Source organism: Aedes aegypti, chromosome 3 (assembly GCF_002204515.2).
Source record: "Aedes aegypti strain LVP_AGWG chromosome 3, AaegL5.0 Primary Assembly, whole genome shotgun sequence".
In the NCBI taxonomy this organism is placed as follows: domain Eukaryota; kingdom Metazoa; phylum Arthropoda; class Insecta; order Diptera; family Culicidae; genus Aedes; species Aedes aegypti.
This window is the reverse complement of record NC_035109.1, coordinates 127,118,818-127,140,248: the sequence shown is the minus strand read 5'-3', so window position 1 is coordinate 127,140,248 and position 21,431 is coordinate 127,118,818. Positions and strand designations below refer to the sequence as shown.

At 37.5% G+C, this 21,431-nt stretch overlaps 1 protein-coding gene and 2 long non-coding RNA genes across 3 annotated transcripts; 2 read left to right on the top strand and 1 right to left on the bottom strand.

Moving 5' to 3' along the window:
* The first annotated feature begins 361 nt into the window (after nucleotides 1–361).
* On the top strand, nucleotides 362–13,104 carry LOC110677983 (protein TAPT1 homolog). Its single transcript, XM_021850209.1, has 2 exons — nucleotides 362–774; nucleotides 11,063–13,104. Exons 1-2 carry the CDS (start codon nucleotides 537–539, stop codon nucleotides 12,808–12,810), a joined length of 1,986 nt encoding a protein of 661 aa, XP_021705901.1. The 5' UTR covers nucleotides 362–536; the 3' UTR covers nucleotides 12,811–13,104.
* A 4,820-nt stretch (nucleotides 13,105–17,924) lies between these two features.
* Nucleotides 17,925–18,223, top strand: LOC110679085. Its single transcript, XR_002502199.1, has 2 exons — nucleotides 17,925–17,976; nucleotides 18,050–18,223. It is a non-coding gene; the product is annotated as an uncharacterized LOC110679085 (long non-coding RNA).
* A 203-nt stretch (nucleotides 18,224–18,426) lies between these two features.
* LOC110679086 lies at nucleotides 18,427–19,786 on the bottom strand. The gene is made up of 2 exons (XR_002502200.1): nucleotides 18,770–19,786; nucleotides 18,427–18,640 (listed from the first exon to the last, which is right to left on the bottom strand). It is a non-coding gene; the product is annotated as an uncharacterized LOC110679086 (long non-coding RNA).
* Nucleotides 19,787–21,431: the final 1,645 nt, after the last annotated feature.

Genomic DNA, 21,431 nt, shown 5'->3' with positions numbered 1-21,431 from the left:
TCTTTCTCCCACACGAATGTTGTCAAAAATAGAGAGAGCTGCATCTACCCAATGGGGGTACTTTGGCCCAATAAGCCAAATTTGGGTAAATGCAACTTTTCTTATGTTTGGGTCGAAAGAACTCAATTTTGCGTTAAATCAACCCAAAATTGAGTATATTTTTCTAATGGAATTAAAGCCAAACTACCTAGTGGGGACCTTAGAAATTTAGCCAAAATTGAGTTATTGGGCTCAACTACGGAATTGCGTTGAAACAACCCAAAATTGAGTTGAATTCCGTCTCCGTGCACGATCACCCTAATCAAAGTGTTGTACTTAGCCCTCTCAATCAGCTGCAGCTGGCACTGTCGACCTGTCAAAACAAAACAGTTTCGTTTCGACACTTTCTCGTCATCGCAGTGCAGAGTGTTGTGCTTTTGTTGTTAAAAAGTAGAAAAAGAATTTCACCTGCGTGCAGCCCGGAAAATCCCACAATTTTCACCTCCTGCTCTGGGAAATAGCATGTAGCAAACGCTTGCCAGTGGAAGACAATCAGCATGGCCCACCGTTCGCGAGAGGATAGTTTTTCTACGCCCGGTCAGCAGAGGAAACTTCGCTTCCGTGGCGATCTGGCATTGCAGTACGGCTTCGCTGGAATGGAAGGAACCGCTCCGGCTAGTTCTGGCGGTGGCTTCAATCGCGTCGAGGACATCATCTTCCAGGATGAAGTGGATTCCCGTAGGAGTGCTTCCCGGAATGGAGAAATCGGTGGCTCAACAGCTGGCGACGGCAAAGGTGAGTCCCGTTTTTCCCTTATGGAAGTTTTCTTCGTTTTCTTTTTTGTGCATCGTTCAAAGAGATGGATTCTGCTGGTTTGTTTTGGTTTGACGAGCGTGTGGCGAACGAAGGGATGCTCAAAGATTTAAAAAACTTAGACTGTTCCAAAATTTAAATTGGTCATGGATTGGAATCATTTCTTACTACCCGCATAAACCAGAACCGTACTGGTTCAATTTACCAAACTATCCACAACCACTAACGACAACATCTAACCCGTTTCCTGTAACATCCAAAATAACAATAAACCGACAGTACCGCAAACGACTTTTACAGTTCGGTAAATGGTAAATGGGCAAATAACAATGTGGGGAATAGGCGGTTAAGTTATGTAACCATTCAAAAACGACGATTTTCTCGAACAAAATTTGTCGTGGATGGTTTTCCAAAGGGTGGGTAAACCATCCATTTTTTGCCAAATCTAATGTTGGGCAAATAGTTGAGAAATTGTTAAACCATATTTATTTATTGAAATTAAATAATGTATGTGTAATTGTTGGCTTATGGTACTTTATGGTATTTCAAACGTATGCTGAACTGTTCTATTACATTTATACCATTAAAAAAAAGAACGGGGATATTTCTTAGACGAAGCAATGAAACAAGTAAATAAGTGTGGAAAAACTTAGTTTTAATCTGTTTTAATTAAAACCTATGGATTCCCGATTAATCACGAATAACTTGTTATCACTTTATAAACAATTTTTTTGTTTGAAATGAGTTCAGCCCACACGCACTACTTGTTTCATTATTCGCTATTAAAAATGATCAACTAGAATTGTAGAACTAAACTTATTATTATTCATCATTAAATCACTAGCATTTGATGTAGGAGCTCAGGACACTGGTTTGAAAAGGTGCAATTCAACCTGCGCGGCATCATCATCATTCCGTCCCGGTTCTTCCGCTTATCATCGTTCCGACCGAAGCAAAACGGCAGCTGTTTTCTGGAGAGAAACAAACAGATGCACATAACATGATGATTCATGGGATCAAACTTGGAATCAGATTACTTACCAGCACTTCCGGATCCGGTTCTAATAACATGATATGCTTTTCATTTCAATGAAAAAAACGACTATAAACTAGCAGGAGCAGAAATAACAAACTCGCGACGTTTTTTTATTTTTCTATTTTTCAGACAGCGTGAAAACAAACACGCATGGAAAATTCAACAGAACGTATGATAAAAATTTTACACAGTAGTTTTTTTTTTGTTTTTTAAGGATTTTACATCTTCCATAAAAAAAACAAAATAGCTGCGCTTGTTTTAATATTGTTATCAAGGGTGAGGAGAAATCTATTTTTTTTTCTACAAAATATGGAACTTCTATAAAATATACTGTGAATTTTATCACGGTGTTTATTTTTTTAGCGTGTATCGCTTCAACTGTTTGCCAAACTGTTGCTTAAAAGTAGTTTATAGTTAAATATTCATGTGTTTGTGTTGCACAAAAAGAAACAAAAACCATTTCCCAGAAGGTAGATTTATGTTGTTACTGTTTCTCACGACTTTCAACTTCATATCATTCAACAATATAAGTACAAAATACTAAATTGTAACAATTTGCTATGCCTCTTATAAAACGTAATTTATTGTTTAGAGTTTGAGGTGTCAAAATGTTCGACATAAATGCAACAGTTTGTGATATTTTAACCGTATCAATTACATGCAGCTTATTGTTTGGAAACTAAGGCAAATTGTTTTTTTCTATGCGGGTAATCCATTTTGTAACGAAGCTAGGGTATTTAATATATTTTGGACAGAGCGATACGCGTATATAATTTGGCCACTTTTATTTGTATTTGTCGTAAATGGCATAATTACATACGCTTAACACGCTGTCCAAATTACTTTTGTTACTCTATCACTCAAGCAATCAAGCAATATGTATCGAAATACATAAGAACCCCTTATGAAAACTCGCCACAAGAAATCAGATTGAATTTCATATATTTGTATTAAAAATCAAATATCAAAAACAAAAACAAAAATCGTATTAATCTGGAATTGAAACAAAAACTATAACGCAAACTGTATGAATTTCTATAGTTCAGTTCGCTGCGTGTATAATTTTGAAGAAAAAAATATTTAGGGAGCTGAATTTTATTCTTGGCAGTTTTGATTCACTTCGGCAGAATTTTTTGTTTAAGCAATGCACTCATTTTCTTCTTCTTTATGACATTACGTCCTCACTCGGACAGAACATGCTTCTCAGCTTATGAGCACTTCCACAGTTATTAACTAAGAGTTTTTTTTTGCCAAAATTGCGATTCGTATATCGTGTGGAAAGTACGATGATACTCTATGTCCAGGGAAGTCAACGAAATTTCCTTTTACAAAAAGATCTTGGACCGACTGGGAATCGAAATGGCTTTGCTTTGTAGCCGCGGACTCGAACCACTCGGCTATAAGGAAGGAGAGAATACGTCATAATATGATGACTAAAACCTATATTTTCGAACAGGCTTTAAGTTAGATTCCCCTAACCCCTCCCCGTATTTACGCCAATGATATCGGGACAACTAGTTTCAAATAATAGCTGATAAAATATAGGTATTACGGTTGTTAAGAAAATTTTCCGTTTTGCGGTAGCCGCTGAGTTCTACCGCAGCTGTCAAAGTTCTACCGCAGGCTTCGAAATCATTCTATCATTGAAGCAAACAATTCAATCATAATATGCTTGAAAGAGAAAGCGCTTTGAAAAACACCAACAAACAACAATCATCAAGACGGTATCCAAGGTATCATTGAAGCCTACTGATGATTTACCAGTGCAAATCAGTGATGTGACAGCTGCGGTAGCTTTCCGTTGATCCGTAAAACGGAAAGTTTTCTCTGAAATTGCAATATATTAGGTCATATTGAAGTGATGCAAACTTTGTTGTTTTTGCTGTCCTATGCTTAAGCGAAGTAAATTATGATCAATATTATTCTCCAAAAGTTTGAAGTGATTTGGATGAAATTTGGACGTCCAAACGCCATTTGAAGTTTATATGGAAATTACTATGGAAAAGGCCAACTTTCTGTATTCAGTACTCTTAGTCCTCATCATAATATTTTATGGGAAATTGAAGAAATTCTTCTCAAGTGAAATCTTCCTAGCTACAACTTTTTTGTAGTAGGAAGTCCACTATTGCCTGCTGAACAGTTAGTGAAGAATGCTGCATGCGAACCCATTTTATGACGATGAACAACAGTTTATCCAGACGTTCAATCAAAATTTGGTCTTGTAGTAGTTGTAGTTGTAGCTAGGAAGATTTCCCTTAGGGAGAGTTAGTGAACTTTTCCACAGAATATTATGATGCAGAGTTAAAGGGCTGAATAAAAAATGTAGGCCTTTTTCATAGTAATTTCCATGCAATCTTCCTAACTTGTGCACAGCCATTTTTTCCCAAATCATTTCAAACTTTGGGTGGATGATATTGGCCATAACTAACTTCGTTAAATCATCAGTCTAAAGGCATCAGTGTAAGGTCACATAGGACACTTATTCGTACAGTGAAAGTATATCGATCCGAGCAATCACTGTTTCTTCTCATTGTGTCTAAGAAAACAATTCTCGACCGGTGAACTCGAACCTACCATTCGTGATTGACTAACGTAGTGCATGAAACATTTACGAAGCTTTTCCTCAATTACAAAATAGAAAATTTTGGAGGAATTTCTGGAGCAATCCCTGCTGGAATCACTAGATTTTTTAAAGCCTGTAGGATTTTATGGAGGTAATTTTGGAGAAATCCGTAAAGCCATCCCTGAATTATTCCCTGAAAAAATCTTGCTGGAGTCTTTTAAATATTTCTTAAGAATCCCAGGAGGGCTACCTTGAAGAACTCCTAGAAGTATCAGTGGAATAAATTCTAGAGGTATTCATGTAGAGATTTTTCTGCAATAATCCTTGGTGATTTTTTTTTTTGGTGGAATTCCTGGAGAAATCCTTAAGATAATCGCTGGAGAAATTTCATGGAAAATTTCTGAAAAAATCCATGCACAGAATTTTTAGGAGGAATCACTTAAAGAATTCATGAAAGAAACCATAAAAATCACTGGTGGAATCCCCGGAGGCACTTCTGAAGAAATCTTGAATAAATCTTGGAAGAATCTCTGTAGATATTTTCTTGGATGAATCCCTAAATGAATGTCTGGAGAAATCTCTCGAAAAATCCATGTAAAGATTTTCCTGGTAGAATTCATGGAGTAATTTTTGCTGATATCACTGCACAGTGGTCCAGGAATCAGTTTTACGCGGAAAGATGCATTTTGAGCTTTAGAATGAAACATTAGACAAAAACGGTCTTCTACAAAGTTGTTTGTATTAGTAAGGCCCTTTGTTTGGTGTTATTGAAAATTAGGGTGGACCACATTTTCATAGAAATTGTGTAACTAACTTTCTTATTTGTAGAAATTCTATTATACATGCTTCAGCAAAGTTGTAGACCATTCAATTTCAAGCAACTTCGTCAAAAAAAGTTTTTTTGTATCTCTTAAATTGACCGATTTAGAGCTTTTTTCCTACGGCGACATAGGGTGGTCCGAACAAAACTGGTTTTCTGGCTCTAGAGTTTTCAATTCAAATTTCTCATCAAAGTAGTCTATGAAACACTTTTAGAGCTTTGAAAAATGCGTAATTTGGTGAGTGAAGAAACTCTCTATCTCCTTCTGTTTGGGAGTTATTGTTGTTTTACTCTCAAAAACATGCCTACTTTGATTGAGAATATCTCTGATTGGGGCAAACATAAAAAAATATCTTTTGACGGCATTCAAAAGACAAATTAAAACTGTATATTATATCAAAAAATTACAGATGTGTTATTTTTGTAACTCTAATAAAATGCCCTGAAAAACAAAGGATTTTAAGCAGAAAAACTTTAATAACTTTTGAACTAAAATAGATATCATCAATATTTTTGCATGCAAATTTGCGTTTTGATAAGTTCTTAAAGTCGTTCATAGACCGCTGTGACGAGAAATCTGAAATAAGAAAGATAGGGCTCTAAAACTATTTTGAAGATTTTCATAATATGTATTTTTTTATTTTTTTGCATTTTGAGCATGAAAATAAAATTTTAGACAAAAATGATCTGCTACAAAATTGTTTTTAAAAATGTAAGCTTCCATACTGTGTCACTTAAAACTAGGGTGGTCCACAATATCACACAAATCATATAATTAACTTTTTTATTTGTAAAAAAAACTGGTATACACTCTTAGGCAAAGCGATAGAACATGAAATTTTGATCAACTTTGCCAAAAAAAGTTTTTCTGTACCGTAATCCGGGGTAACATTGATCATTTTTTTGAATATTTCTTAAACATTTGATTTGAAAATGCATGTGTTGCAAATTTTATATTTTTAAAACAAGTACTGCCACCCATTGCTCGTGTTTATGTACTGTATTTTGTTTTCTGAAAGTTTGAAGCATGTTTAAAAAAATGTTTTAAGTGAGTTTTTGATTTAGCTGATATGGGGTAACATTGATCACACCATGAAAACATCGTTCGGTAATATTGAAAATACACAACAACGGAGTTTACGGCGATGTCATTTTTAGTAACAACCGCATTTCTCTTGCTCATATCGTTTACAGAACTCATGTGAGACACGATTCTTTTATGGTGTCATCCATAATCATGAAAATCATTGTTTACAAAAGTTGAAAAATTTACGCATGAACACAACTTTATTTTCGCAAAAACCCTATTGTTTATTAGCTCATGATTAGAAGAAAGAGAATCGCCATGCATGCATTGAAAATATTTCATCAACAAATGTTGATTCGAGCTTTTTACGAAGAGGGTCATTGCGATCAATTTTACCCCGCTGATCAATGTTACCCCGGATTACGGTAGCTCAAAATTTGACCAATCTAGAGCATTTTTTCCTAATCATCGCAGGGTAGTCCAACAAAAATAAGTTTTTTTAATCCAGTTTTTTTAATACTAGTTTCTCGTCAAAGTTATCTATGAACGACTTTTAGAACTTAACAAAACGCAAATTTTCATACAAAAAGATTGTTGATATCTATTTTAGTTCAAAAGTTATTAAAGTTTTTGTGATAAAAAATATTTGTTTTTCAAGACAATTTATTAGAGTTACAAACACATTTGTAGTTTTTTGATATAATATACAATTTTATTTTATCTTTCGAATGCCGTCAAAAGATATGTTTTATGTTTGCCCCAATCAGAGATATTCTCAATCAAAGTAGGTATGTTTTTGAGAGTAAAACAAGAATAACTGCCAAACGGAAGGAGATAGAGAGTTTCTTCACTCACCAAATTACGCATTTTTTAAAGCTCTAAAAGTGTTTCAAAGACTACTTTGATGAGAAAATTGAATTGAAAACTCTAGAACCAGAAAACCAGTTTTGTTCGGACCACCCTATGTCACCGTAGGAAAATAGTTTTAAATCGGTCAATTTAAGAGTTACAAAAAAACTTTTTTTGGCAAAATGTATTGGTCTCTCCAAAATAATGAAAAACAGTGCTTACCAATTCAATTATTTTCAACGTTTTTTGGATCCTACATGATCGTATCGGCATTTTTATCTTGTAGAGGACATTTCTCTACATTTTGGTATGTTTTTTGACTTGCCCAGACAACCAGAAATCGCATGAAAGTTCACGTTATAACTCGTTTATTCATACTAATTACATCAAACCCGCAAAACACCGTGGATAAACTCGTCAGATTTATGAGTTTCCTCGCATAAAACACTTTTTTCTCAGTTCATTTGTACATTTTATTTCGTTCCGTACACTCGTACAAAGTAAGTCAAATCAATCCGTAGCAGTTGTCAAATCAACATTTGTTATCATAAGTTAAGTCGCATAAGATGGCAGGTTATTTCGGTAGAATATTTATACACTCGCATTGTATGTTATTATTCATCACATAATATATGCACGCATATCGCCTCCCTTTTGTACGTAGAAGACCTTTTCGCGACTTCTTATAAGTGAAATGTTGCACATACAAAGCCTCCAGGTGATTTCATTATACGTACATTCGGGTTGCAATTAATTAATTGGAACAAGAAACTAAAATCACTTCCTTAGTGGATTCAAAATACGACCGTTACCCTACATTTTATTAGAAAAGTATTTACAAAAAAAGTTCTAGGTGTTATAAAACTGAATGATTCTAGTTAAATGAACTTAACAAAATAGTTTATCTGTGAAGTCCAAGCGGCAAATTTGACAATTTTCGGTAATTTGAAAATGGCTCTTTAAAATTATATTTCTTGCATAGTAAGGCATCTCATATCAAATGGTTGACTACAGTCAAAGGGCACATAGAAACAGTTAAAGTCATTTGCGGTACCAAAAACTATGATATTTTTCGGAACATAATATTGACTAAGCCTACATTTGATTGTGATGGAATGTCAGGCACATTTCTAAATCTTACATGAATTTCCATCAAAGCCTGGGCAGTATTCTAACGAAATTATAGGAAAGACTTTAACAGTATCTAAAAAATGATCTAGGCAAGGTTTTTTAGTAGCTCTAAACTAGGTGAGATTCTGGATGAATTCTGAAATTTATGAGCAAGGTGGCATTTACCATAGAACTATGGATTTGAAATTATGAAATTAGGGAGTCGATGCCGGTTATGGACCCTTTGCGTATTATAGACCCTCTACAGAAAAACATAAAATTAACACTCAAAGCAACTTTATTCCTATGAAAATCCACCGGGGGAACTTCGATTACATTGTTTCAGCAGTTTCAGGCAAAATATTTGGTTTGAGATGCATAAATATTTGATATTTGAACAGTTTTGTAAATAAAAACCACACAAGAGGGTCCATAATACGCATTTCCAGGTGGGTCCATAATAGGCTCGTCGGCAGAGAGCCGGATTACATGGGAATCAAATGGAGGGTCCATAATACGCAACGTCAAATTTGTAAACAATCCTATTATGGACCCCGGGAGGGTCCATAATAGGCATTCGGACAACAGTTTTTCAAATGCATATTTCGCTGGAAAAATCGAAAGATTTTGTAAGTTTCATAGACGTACTATGAAGTAAAGACATTGAATTGGTTGTTAGACTCCACAAAACGTATATGCGTCTGAGATATCATTGCAGAAAAGCGTCTAGATAGAATTTCAGCTACTAAGGGGTCCATTACTAGCATTGAAACTCTATATGGATAATTCGTCAAAAAATCATTACACAATGGTATAGAACTGTGATGCTCAACATGCGGCCCACAAACTATAACTGTGGCCCATAATTCCATAAAATACACTAATAAGCTTCTCATCACTTCAATTTGAAATGAGTTTAATTGTTTTGTAAAAGTTCAGCATGAATATGGTTTCAACAGGAAGAATCCACAGAATCTTCCTTAAAATTTTCAGGATCATGTCTAGGAGCCAGATATGCCAGAGCTTGCTAATAAGTTTGAGCGTATAGTCTAGAATTTTACGATTTCGCTGCGATACTGCTGAAGATTCTGAAGTCTCCGATCGAAATTCTCAAAAGTGTATAAGGACTTTACAGACTGCCACTAGCAATCTCCAAATTCCGCTGGAAACCTATTCAGAATCCCCAACATCTTGTCAGAAAATAAATAGAATTCTGGATCCTCTGGGTCATTTTTTATCAAAATTCCCAGTTTAAATCAAAAGGCCCCCTTGGCTTGCATGTTATTTTGATAGATAAGACTGTTTTATAATTACATCAACTGTTTGTGCATGGAAAATGTCCATGTTTTACAACACGTTACGCGCCAAAATCGAAGCCGTCAGAAATTTGTCGAATGTAAACAATATTTTTTTTTTTAAATTTCTTCAGATTTGTGCTTTTGAAAATTTCTAATTTGGCTTCGATGCATCTTCACCTTAATGGGTCCAAAATACGACCGTTACCCTACACAGTAATCCGCTTGAAATTCACAGGCCGCTTCATAGAAGTTCAGAGAAGTTATTTGTAATTGAGTTTTGCATCTTTTAAGAAAAAATTTGAATAGGGTGGCCCTTATTTAAGTTAACATTTTAACTCAAACTTTTTCGTTTGATGAAATTTGTGGCTGCGCTATACTGCAAACTTGTAGAAAATGTTATTTTGAACAACTTTGTCGAAGACACTTTTGATCTAACTCTTCATTTGAGCTAAGTAAATTGATTTTGAAAGTTTTAACTTAGGGTGGACCCAAAAATCAGTTATTTTGATCTAACTTTTTTTTTCAGTTTTACGTGAATGTGGTCTTCAGAAGAGTTGCAAGCAGAGGAATTAAAGATACACATTTTTGCTGAACATCGCAAGTTTGTAATTCTTGTAATTTTGAAGTTTAAAGCAAATTTAAGTGAAAAACTATGAAATCTTTAGACGCTCATAACTCGTGGAGTTGGTTCGATAAAATGTTTATTTTAGTGGCATTAGAAAGGTCATACAATAGGTAACTTTTGCTGCAAAAACTGTAGAACGTAATTTTTGTAAACGGCGTGCAGTCTTGAGCGAAGTTGTAGCCACAAATTTCATCAAACAAAAAGGTTTGAGTTAAAATTTTAACTTAAATAAGGGTCACCCTATTAAACTTTTTTCTGAAAAGATGCAAAACTCAATTACGAATAACTTCACTGAAGACATCGAACGTCTAAAATCTTCGAGAACAGAGAAAACACTTTTTTCCGGATAAATTGTCGATTCGGTCCATTGTGCAATGTGCTTTGTTCAAACGAGCTGTTCCCAATCTGAAGAAAAAATATTTTCATTAACTGCATTACCTACCGGAACACTCAAGTGGGCTGGTCATACAGCGTGAATGCCTAAAAAAAGATGTTGGAATTCTAGTTGAGATACACATAGAAAATAATGACATCCTGAAACTTTGCAAACTCACGACCATCTACAATTAAATAAGCGCGTACGATACTCCTAGAAGTTGATGAGATTTGGGGCATTATGGGCAAAACTTATGGTAAGCGTGTAGCTGACATGCTTTTGAAAGGACTAAAACAAAACTTACAAATTTTAATGATATTCAAAAATGTTGCTAAAAACGGATCCAATTTGTTCCCAAAAATGGTGCATGAAAAAACGGAGTGCCACTGTACTTAAAAAAATGTCCGGGATTCCATTCTAGGCTTTCACATCTAAAAGAACGAAAATCAATTCGAAATTGGAATTCGAGAACGTATTAATCATTGAATATTTTTGACTTTCAATCCATAATGTGTAGCGTTTTAACTATGCTATATAAAAACATATTTTATTATTTTTTTTTGCAGAGAGCTCGAGCCACAATAGTTTGTACGATTTCATCCGAATCGAGCTGACCCGCGGGTACGTTCTGGAGCACGATGAGGAACGCTATTCGGCCCGACGCGAAAAGATCTACTCTTTCATGAAGATTCCTCGGGAACTGGAAAGTTTCATGGCGTATGGAGTGCTTCAATGTGCCGATTCGTTCCTGTATATGTACACCTTTCTCCCGTTGCGATTCATATTGGCTCTGTGGGCTCTGGTGACAAGGCCGGTGGCCAAATGTTTGGGTTTCAGGCGACGAAGCCAACGATTGCTGGCCCCCGCGGAGATATGCGACTTGCTGAAAGGTTTGATCTGGGTCATCTGCAGTTGGGCTATGTTCTACGTTGACACGAATATGTTATACCATCTGATAAAAAGTCAGTCAATCATTAAGTTGTATATATTCTATAACATGCTAGAGGTCGGTGATAGGCTTTTGTCGGCATTTGGGCAGGATACTATCGATGCTCTCTTTTGGACTGCCACAGAACCAAAAGATAGTAAGAAGCAACACCTTGGGACGATCCCACATTTTTTGTTTGCCCTCATCTATGTAACGATCCACAGTGCCTTGGTGATGTTCCAGGCCACGTCGCTGAATGTGGCCATCAATTCAAACAACAAGGGACTGCTAACGATCATGATGTCCAACAATTTTGTTGAGTTGAAAGGAAGCGTGTTCAAGAAGTTTGACAAGAACAACCTTTTCCAGCTTAGCTGCAGTGACGTACGAGAGCGATTCCATCTTACGATCCTGATGCTGATTGTATTGATTCAAACCATGAAGGAGTTCAGTTGGAAATCGGAACAATTCTTTGTAATGATTCCGGACTGTATGTACGTTATGTTGACGGAGCTTTTTGTCGATTGGATAAAACATGCTTTCATCACACGTTTCAACGAAATCCCGGTGGACGTTTATCGGGAGTACACAACGAGTTTAGCTTACGACATGACCCAAACGCGTCAAAAGCATGCCTTTTCGGACCACTCGGATCTGGTTGCGAGAAGAATGGGTTTCATCCCTTTCCCACTTGGAGTGATCCTTGTGAAAGCCCTCTACCATGCTCTCTCTTTCGATAATGCAGCTTCCATTGCCCTGTTCATCATAGCCTATATGGTTCTCCTATCGTGTCGAGTATTGAACACAGTTTGTACATTAGGCAAAGCATGTGACCTAATGCAAAAGCACCAGGATGAAAAGAATCAAAGTGCCCAGCAGAGTAACGGGCCCGCCACCTCAACCCCGGTTCAGCAAACTCGAAGTGCCAGTAAACTCACAACGGACATTGCTACCTCTCCAATCCACCATCCCAATAATCTGCTGCAGCGATCTCAAACGATGGAGTCCGTTCCACACACGATGCAACAAATCAATATCACCGAGCAGCAATCGGACAGCGTGATTCGTGAAACTTCCTCTCTCGGGGCAACGGCCCTGTTCTCCAACAGTGACGTCGATCTAGATGACGTCAAACTGAACGACAAAGTTCTCAATCAGTGTTCGGATGCGGAGGATCCATCCCGCAAAGAGGAGGAAAATCTTGCCCGGAGCGTTCCCGATTTACAACAGGAGTCGGCTGCGGCCGGTTGTAGTCCTTCGGGTGACGGTTCCTCGGGCGAAGGAGACAGTTTCTCGTCATACCAAGGATTGCACCACCGCACGCACAAACGATCAGAATCGGAACCATCGATCCAGCTGGATCCGGATCTTAGAACGGGCACTTGAAAACTCCTGGTTCCCTTGTGAGCAATTTTTATGTGTTACATTACTAATAGTCACTATCGTCTGATGGCACCAAAGGCTGGCTTATATAAGAGCTTTACATTATTCTGCTGGAACTTAAAATAGGACTTATTGAAATTTAATCTATTGTGCTGTTGTGGATTCTGCCCTGACCAGTGAAAATTAAATTCGTTAGAATCAACTAAGTGTAAGGAGTGGATTTTATTTTGTTTTTGCTAGTTATTTTTGTAAATAATAAAATCTTGTTCCCGCCGTGGAATGTCATTAAGGAATGCAGTCAGAAGTGCAGTACAATAGCTGAGAACATCCTTCATTTTCCTTCGTGATTGTTTGGTTTTGTATGATACAGTGACCCCACGCAGTTGAATCACCCACAATTTATGAATCAGCTGATTTCAAAAGACACAATTATTATCAAACTTGTCACAAAACATCACAGAATTATTTTTACACATAGTTTCTTATCAGTAAAAATAATTCTGTGATGTTTTGTGACAAGTTTGATAATAATTTTGTCTTTTGAAGTCAGCTGATTCATAAATTGTGGGTGATTCAACTGCGTGGGGTGACTGTAATACTAAACTACTGTTATCTATAAAACAAGGCACATTGCGGTGGGCTGGGTATGTTGAAGGACCGTCATGCTAAACTGGTGCGTCAAAGCCTCTGTGGCAAACCGAGAACCGCGAAAGATGGTTTTCGATTTTAACGGCGAAAACTGCTGTTTCACTTTTGACATTTGCTCCATTTTTACTTGGGCCTTAAGGTCATCGGTGGCCCATTCAATGAGGTCGTTTATCGCGCGTCCTCGAATTCAAACGTAGGTACATCAGCCTGTGCGTCGTTTAGTTTTGACGAAGTTGAAAATGGTTTGTGACTGCTCAATCGAGAATAGATTATGTTGGAGTGCTAACGGAATATGCGAGGTGCCCAACCAAGCACGCCGCTGATCTCGAGTTGGCAGCGTGAGCTACCACACTATGATGCCATCGTTCCCGTATGTATGTTCCTGTACCTATTAATACATCCTAAGCCATAGCCATAAGCTATGTGTCATTTTGAATTGTATTGTGTTGCGTAATTGTCAGTTGAATAAAGATGTCGTTTTTAGAAGGTTTTATTGTAACGACGCGCGTTTTAATTTGTTAAATATCCGCGCCTATTTATTGTGGTTTCGCGCCTAGTATTCGCGTTCGCGAGTTCGGCCACCTTAGGTCCGAATTCATAAAAGATTATCAACGGGTGAGCTCGTTTCATGCTTATGTTTCAAATGAGTAAAATATACTAACACATTTTTGTCCTGATAACGGTAAAAATAATGCATTTATGTATTTGTTCAACACCTCGACCTTATTTTTTCCATTTGGCAATTTTTCGTAATTACTAAAATAGTGTTTTTGCTATTGTGTGTATTGCACAAACCTGATTGTTTTACTTGGTCTTATCGCTTTTAAAGGTGAATCCTGTTACCCAACGATCCTCCCTATTAACAAACATCCCTTCCAGTCCTTCAAATAGAAAAGGTTCACTCAAATTAATCCAAACGTCATTGCTACGTGAAAAATCACGTAGATCATTCCGCATTCATTTTGCCTCCTATTCACCTGACTAAGGTAATAATTACCAGAGCATATATGAACACTAAATGGAGACCCGGTGATTCTTACTGGGGCTACCAATCGTACTTACGTGAAAATCACGTAGGCATTTGAATTCATTTGGTCATCTCGTTCATTCTCTGTTGAGCTCAGTTGTCAAAATGGTGGCCGATACTATTTATTTGTATTTGATCCATCTGACATAAAATTTGTCTTAATGAATATAAGTAAAACTAACAAACAAAACGAGCAACAAACATCAACAATACATGAAATGCACACTTAACTATGTCTAAAGTATTCAGCAAATCGATTACGAAGCGTCGTCATAGTGATGTTAAAATCGAAAAGATGATAAATTTCGTTGAATTTCGTTGCCATATATCTAGTTGGGTCATGCTGTCCGTATAGAGTGTTCCGACTGCCGAGACTGACAAAATTCCTTCTACGCAGATTCCGCTCCGGAGCGTAGATGCTAACATCAGCCAGAAGGGATGGCGAATCGATGTCCCCTTGAAGCAACTTGGCTACAAAAGCGGCTTGCGATACACAACGCCTGTTCTCCAAAGTATCAATCCCCAATAAACGACAGCGGTCTTTGTAAGGAGGCAGGTTACTGGGATCACGCCAAGGAAGATTTCTAAGGGCGTGGCGCAGGAATTTTCTCTGAACAGATTCAATTCGGGTAATCCAACTGGCGTGGAACGGACACCACACTATCGCAGCAAATTCCAGAATAGAACGAACTAGAACGCAGTAAAGGGATCTCAGACACAGCGGGTCGCTGAAACCTTCTGTTACCTTCAGGACAAAACCAAGCTGTTTGTTTGCTCTCGAAACGATGTCATTGAAGTGATAGTTGAATGTGAATTCTTCGTCCAACCAAACGCCCAAATCACGGACACGTTGTACTCGTTCAATCGCTGTACCAGATAGCGTGTATTGGAAGGAATAGGGTTCCGCTTTCGGTTAAACGATATAACTTGGCATTTTTCAATGCTCAACGTCATGCAGTTTCGTGAGCACCACGCTGCGAAAGCATTCAACAATCTCTGAAGGTGATGGCAGTCATCCAAGGAGTCGACGATCATATAGACTTTTGTATCATCGGCGTAGAACAGCCTGGTCCCGGGCGGTAAGACTAGAGATGCGTCGTTAATGAATAGCGAGAACAACAAAGGCCCAAGATTGCTGCCTTGTGGCACTCCGGATAAATTCGTGAATGAGCTCGATTCATTAGAGCCTATTTTTACGCATAACGATCGGTTGGTGAGATATGATTCAAACCAATCGATGAAGCTATCGGACACGCCACATTTGCGAAGTTTTTGTAGAAGGATTCCGTGGTCAACACGATCAAACGCCGCTTTCAAGTCCAGATACACTGCGTCACCTGTTTACCAGCATCGATCGCTCGTATGCATTGCGTTGAAAACTCAACGAGGTTAGTAGCGACCGACCTTTTCGGGAAGAAACCATGCTGATCACTGGAGATGTACTGTTTTCAGCTATTGAACAAGGAGTCGTTGATGATAATTTCAAATACCTTTGAGCAGACACATAGTGAAGTAATACCACGGTAATTACTCACGCTACGTTTGTCACCTTTTTTATGAATTGGAAATAGGAACGACATTTTCCAACTTCGTGGGAATACTCGGCATCCAAGTGAACGATTGAACAGCTTCACCAAAGGTACAAGCAACGCTGAGCATCTTTTTAGTAGCGCTGGCGGAATCCCGTCTGGTCCAGGAGTGTAGGAGGGCTTCAGCTTGGTTATCGCACTTGCTACTTCCCGTTCAGAAATTTCAAACATTTCATAGCTGAAGACATCACGAGTAGTATCATCCAATGCAACATGAACTTGCGATGGCGCAGCAACGAAATTGTTGAAAGTACGTTGGAACTGTGCCGCGAAGAGTTCGCATTTGTCGCTGGCGCAGTAGGCTGACTGCTCGTCTAGGTACATCGATGTCGGTAGGCCGTTTTCTTTCTTTTTCGAATTTATGAACGACCAAAATTGTTTTGGGTTCGTACGAAGGTTCTGTTCCGTTCTTCGTTTATAGCGAGCATACAGTAAAGCATTGTAATTCTTGTACTCACGACTTACTTCATTGAATGCCAATTTTGTCTGTTGCGATCGATTATTGCAATAGCACCGAAGGGCAGCAGAACGTCGGCGCCTAAGCAGACGTAATTGACTGTTAGACCAAGGCGGCTTGCTGGGCGGGCGACGCGGTGGAACATTATTCGTGACTGCTTGGAGCACAGAATTCGTGAAGAAATCGACAGCTTCATTAATATCAGGGATCGAATCCAGATGGTTCCAGTCGACAGACATTAATGCGGCATTTAATGACTCAAAATTAGCTTTTTGGAAGTTAAATCCAGTGTAGTCGTGAGACATCTCTCAATTGCAGGATGATGGTCATCAAGTGTAGTAAGTGCTTCGGCCGCTGCAAGAAGTGTAAAATTAGGCAACACAGTATCACAGACGAGGACGAGATCGAGGGTACGGTTTGTCGTGTTCGTCAATGTCCATGGAGTCCATGGAAGCAAAACCCATCCAAAAGTGCAGAACTCGCTGGGCACATACGAGAGCGATCTAGATCGATAGAGAGACGATTGTCCGCTTCAACAGCCCAGTAGATGTCTGACTGATTATAATCACCAAACTGAAGAATTAAGTCGTTTTCTGAGAGGTTGTGGTGAACGGCTGCGATTGACTCAATATGGCAACGAATAACATCCGCATCGTTCTTCATGTCAGGTGGTAGGTAAAATACCCCAATGCTCACATTTCTGTCAGGCAACAGGATCCTAACCCAAAGTTGTTCAAGCTGGTCATTGTCAGGTGTAGGGTCCGAACAGCAATTGAATTGCGAAGAAATAGCTATCAAGACTCCGCCACCTCTCGATTTATTGCTGTTTAGAGCGCTGCGATCTGTCCTGAACACGGAGTAGTGACTCCCAAATAGCTGAGCTGACAATATGCGGTGGTCTAGCCAGGTTTCGGTTAAAACAATCACATCATAATCCAGCTCGGTAACAGCAAGGAAGAAGGACTCGATTTTTGTACGCAAGCCACGGACGTTTTGGTAGTAGATGCGCAGACTGGAAGGTATGAGATCGTCAGGTAGTATACTGTCAGCACATTCTGTGTACTTGCCTGACTGCACAGGTTGGGAGACCCCTTCACCATACCCTACTACAGGACCGGGACGACTGTCGAGCGCTGGCTGCATGGTCACGACTGTAGAGGGGGACAAAGGGGCTCCCGTAGTGCTAAGGATTGTGCGTCCCGGGTGTTGAAAACGATGCTCGTTGTTACTACGCATGTCAAAAGATGACGAATCAGCATTGGTCGCAGTAGGAGTGCCAAGAGAGATATCTTCAGCTAAGCCATGGAGTACTTCTTCCAACGTCAAGTCAGGATACGGTGAAGATGATGAAGTGTAGCCGGAGGTACTATAAATTTGATTTGTATCAGGCAGAATCCCAAGAAGCTGCTGCTGCTGGACTTCAAACTAATTTTAAGAACAATTCCAAGGTAAATATTAGTTAAAATCCTTAGAATCCCTAATTAATTTATACTTTATACCTTGGTTTACATCAATTTACAGAACGTTGATTGTTTTGAATGGAACTGACCCTGGACAAATTTGCGAGGAACGTGCGTTTCATGGACTGTTCCGACGATCGATATCGCGATGGTGGTCAGTCAGTGTTTTGAAATAATTAATGGAATATAATAGTTTAATCCCTTAGTTATTTGTCCTTCTTTCAAAATAAACATATTGTAATGTTCCGTGAAACAGGTTTATTATGAATCAGTAAACAATCAAGAATGACATTTATTTTACCAACATGCTAGTTTGGCCTACTAGATAAATACTAAGTACATCAGCCTACTACATCTCTCCTTTTCTCTAAATAGATAATAATGTCCTTTGTGTAGAACGTGACAAGTCTGATCGTTTTTGTTTCTTTAAATGTATCAATTGACTTAACTACTATTTTGGTACATTGTATGGTTTGCTTACTGTAATCGACCTCCTATATTATTTGTAAACTGATTAAAATCGTCATCCGTCTATTGAGCGATGGGCGGTTCCAGGTAATCGATGGGCCATGAAGAACAGTTTATAACATAAGAACTCTTTTCTTTCACTTCAAGGAGTAATGCCACACTGTCCATGTTGGATTTTTGATATCTAAATATGGAGGAAATGATTTATTAAAAGATGTTACATGCATCGTTCACGATATTTTAACTAGAGAGTATACTTAGCATCATTCAGTTATCTTTTTCTTCTGTTTCCATTGTTGAGTACGTAACTTACTTTTAATTTCTAAAATCAATCATCGAATTGTAAGGGCAATATCCAAGCAGTTCAAACCTACAGAAAACTATGAAACTATTTATTTAATATTGAGATGAAATAAAACCAAATAAGTATTTAAATTTGTTAACTGTTTTGTCCCTTTACTACTAGATGAATATATCAAATAAGCAGTTACTGAAATTTTGAATATGCTTGAGCTTTATTCATCTTGTGGTAGACTGGACTAGCAAATGAACATGATCCTTTACCATAGATGGCCTGAAGACATACTTCCTGCATCTCATGGTAGACTGAACTGCCAGAAAGACTGAGTTCGATGTCCTACATCTGGTCTTTTCTATTGCAGACTGAAACACTTTTGTTTCCTTTGCATATCCCTTTACTATAGATGGACCGAAGACTTTCTCCCTACATCTCATAGTAGACTGGATTGCCAGAAGGACTGAGAAGAATCTCCTACATCTGGTCTTTTCTGTTGCAGACTGGAACATTATTGCTCCCTTTGCATATCTCTTTATCACTTTTTCAGATGGCCTAAAGCTAATTCTGCTTCCTTCATCTTGTGATAGACTAGATATTATGCCAAATGAACTGAGTCGTACTCCTTCATTTTGGTCTTCAACGGACTGGAGTCTTCTAAGACACCCTTCGTTTAAAAGAATGGACTAGGATTCGTAATCCCCTTCATTCCTCTTTCATCACACTCCAAATAGACTAGGATAACTATATCCCCTTTATTTGGATACAGAAACGGACTAGAACAGTCGCAATGTTCCCTACGTTTCTTACTAGGAATTAGACTGAAGTTCTATGAACTTCCTATAATTCCGTGGAGTTGTATAGCGTTTATAACTCTATTTGCTTCGCTTCGTAGTTACCTACATTTGTTCCATATCAAATAGCCTTAGAAACTATTTGCCCTCAATATTTAAATGGACTGATTTTTTTTTAAACCTCTGCATAATTCTCTCAAGGCGGAATAGGCCGTCATTGAATTTCGTACGCGTCTATGATGATTGTTATTACATCTTGTCACAATTGAAGAATTAAAGAGGATCAGTTGGTATTGCAGTGATGTAGCTGAAATAGTATCAGTATTCTTTCTGCATGTAAGCACATATAGCGCTATTTTTCCGTAAGAGTATTCATTACATGGACTGAGTTTTATTACTTTGAAATAACGAGCTTCAATATCAACATTGGTACCAAAACGAATGACGGGTTACTTAGCCTTAATCACTCTCATCAAACACACATATCATATCTGATTTGCTTTGTATCGTACTGTAGACTGTTCACGTTGAACCTGAATTTTGGTCTATGGCAACAAACCTGTTCAACAATTTGTGATTTATGTAACACTTTGATTTTTAAATTATCATATTATGTATCATATATAATGTCTATGTTTAAACTCTATCTTGAGTTTCAATAAATGTATAAACATCTTTTTCTTGTCATTACGTCCCTACTAGTACAGAGCCTGCTACTCAGTTTATTGTTTGATGAGAACCGCCACGGTTATTTACTGAGAGCTTTTCTTTATCATTAATTTGAAACTAAAACTTTATACTGTTCAAATAAAGTTTTGTTTAATTTGTATTGAGTATTCGTTTACTGTATTATATTATTGGTGTATTTAGTTTGTCAAACTGTCATGCAACAATTACGTTTCCAATTGATAACAGTTTGAGGAAATAACATAATAATAGTTATTTATAATATTATATTGGATTGACAAATTCTTAAATTTCGTTACATTATTTCATAATATTGAATTATATGACATGAAACATTATGGATTGTAATAGAGGCAACTTCTTAAACTTCTTAAATGATTATCTTCTTAGGTAATGAACTGAGTTACATCTGTCGTTAAAATACTATATTTTACTTCAGATACAGACATCAATCCAGCTCTATTGAAATACCTGCTTGTTGAACTCATGAGCAACAGTATCGTTATAGTTCATTTCCTAATACTGGGTCAACGTGATAAGCATTCAAGTTTTTCATTTGAAATTAAACATTAAAACAACGTAAAATAGCAAATCAATTTGTGTTGGTAGCATTTGTTGTAAACCGAAACGTTTATTGTCGTTGACATTTTGACATTCCATATTTTCAAGCCTCAAGAAACATTTCCTCCGTTCGTACACGAGCTAAGCTTACCGCTGGAGGAATTGGCGTTAGCGTTCGTTCATAAGAACATTAACGTTATTAGCATTTTTTTAACATAAACTATACAATACACTGATTCCAACGAATAGTAGTAGTTACCACATCTTTTTTTTCTTTGAATTAATTTACATTTCCCCACCGAGTTTATACACACTAGAAACAAATCAACCTCACCGATATTTTCCTTTGTCAGTTTTCCATAGATCCACTGCATGTTTTTTTATATATTCCAATTCACAGTCACTGCTTGGTTACTTTTGTTATTTGTGTTCTAATTATTCTTTGCTTAGCCACACACACGAAGTTTTATGAAATTATAATACTGAATCTTTGGGTACGTTGCAAACTCGTCGCCAATGTAATGTTCCGTGAAACAGGTTTATTATGAATCAGTAAACAATCAAGAATGACATTTATTTTACCAACATGCTAGTTGGGCCTACTAGATAAATACTAAGTACATCAGCCTACTACACAT

What these genes read in the sequence shown, in the direction of transcription:
- LOC110677983 (XM_021850209.1), top strand. Translation starts at nt 537, where the DNA reads ATGGCCCACCGTTCGCGAGAGGATAGTTTTTCTACGCCCGGTCAGCAG. An exon ending in AACAGCTGGCGACGGCAAAG is followed by an intron (nt 775 to 11,062) that starts GTGAGTCCCGTT and finishes TTTTTTTTGCAG; the next exon opens with AGAGCTCGAGCCACAATAGT.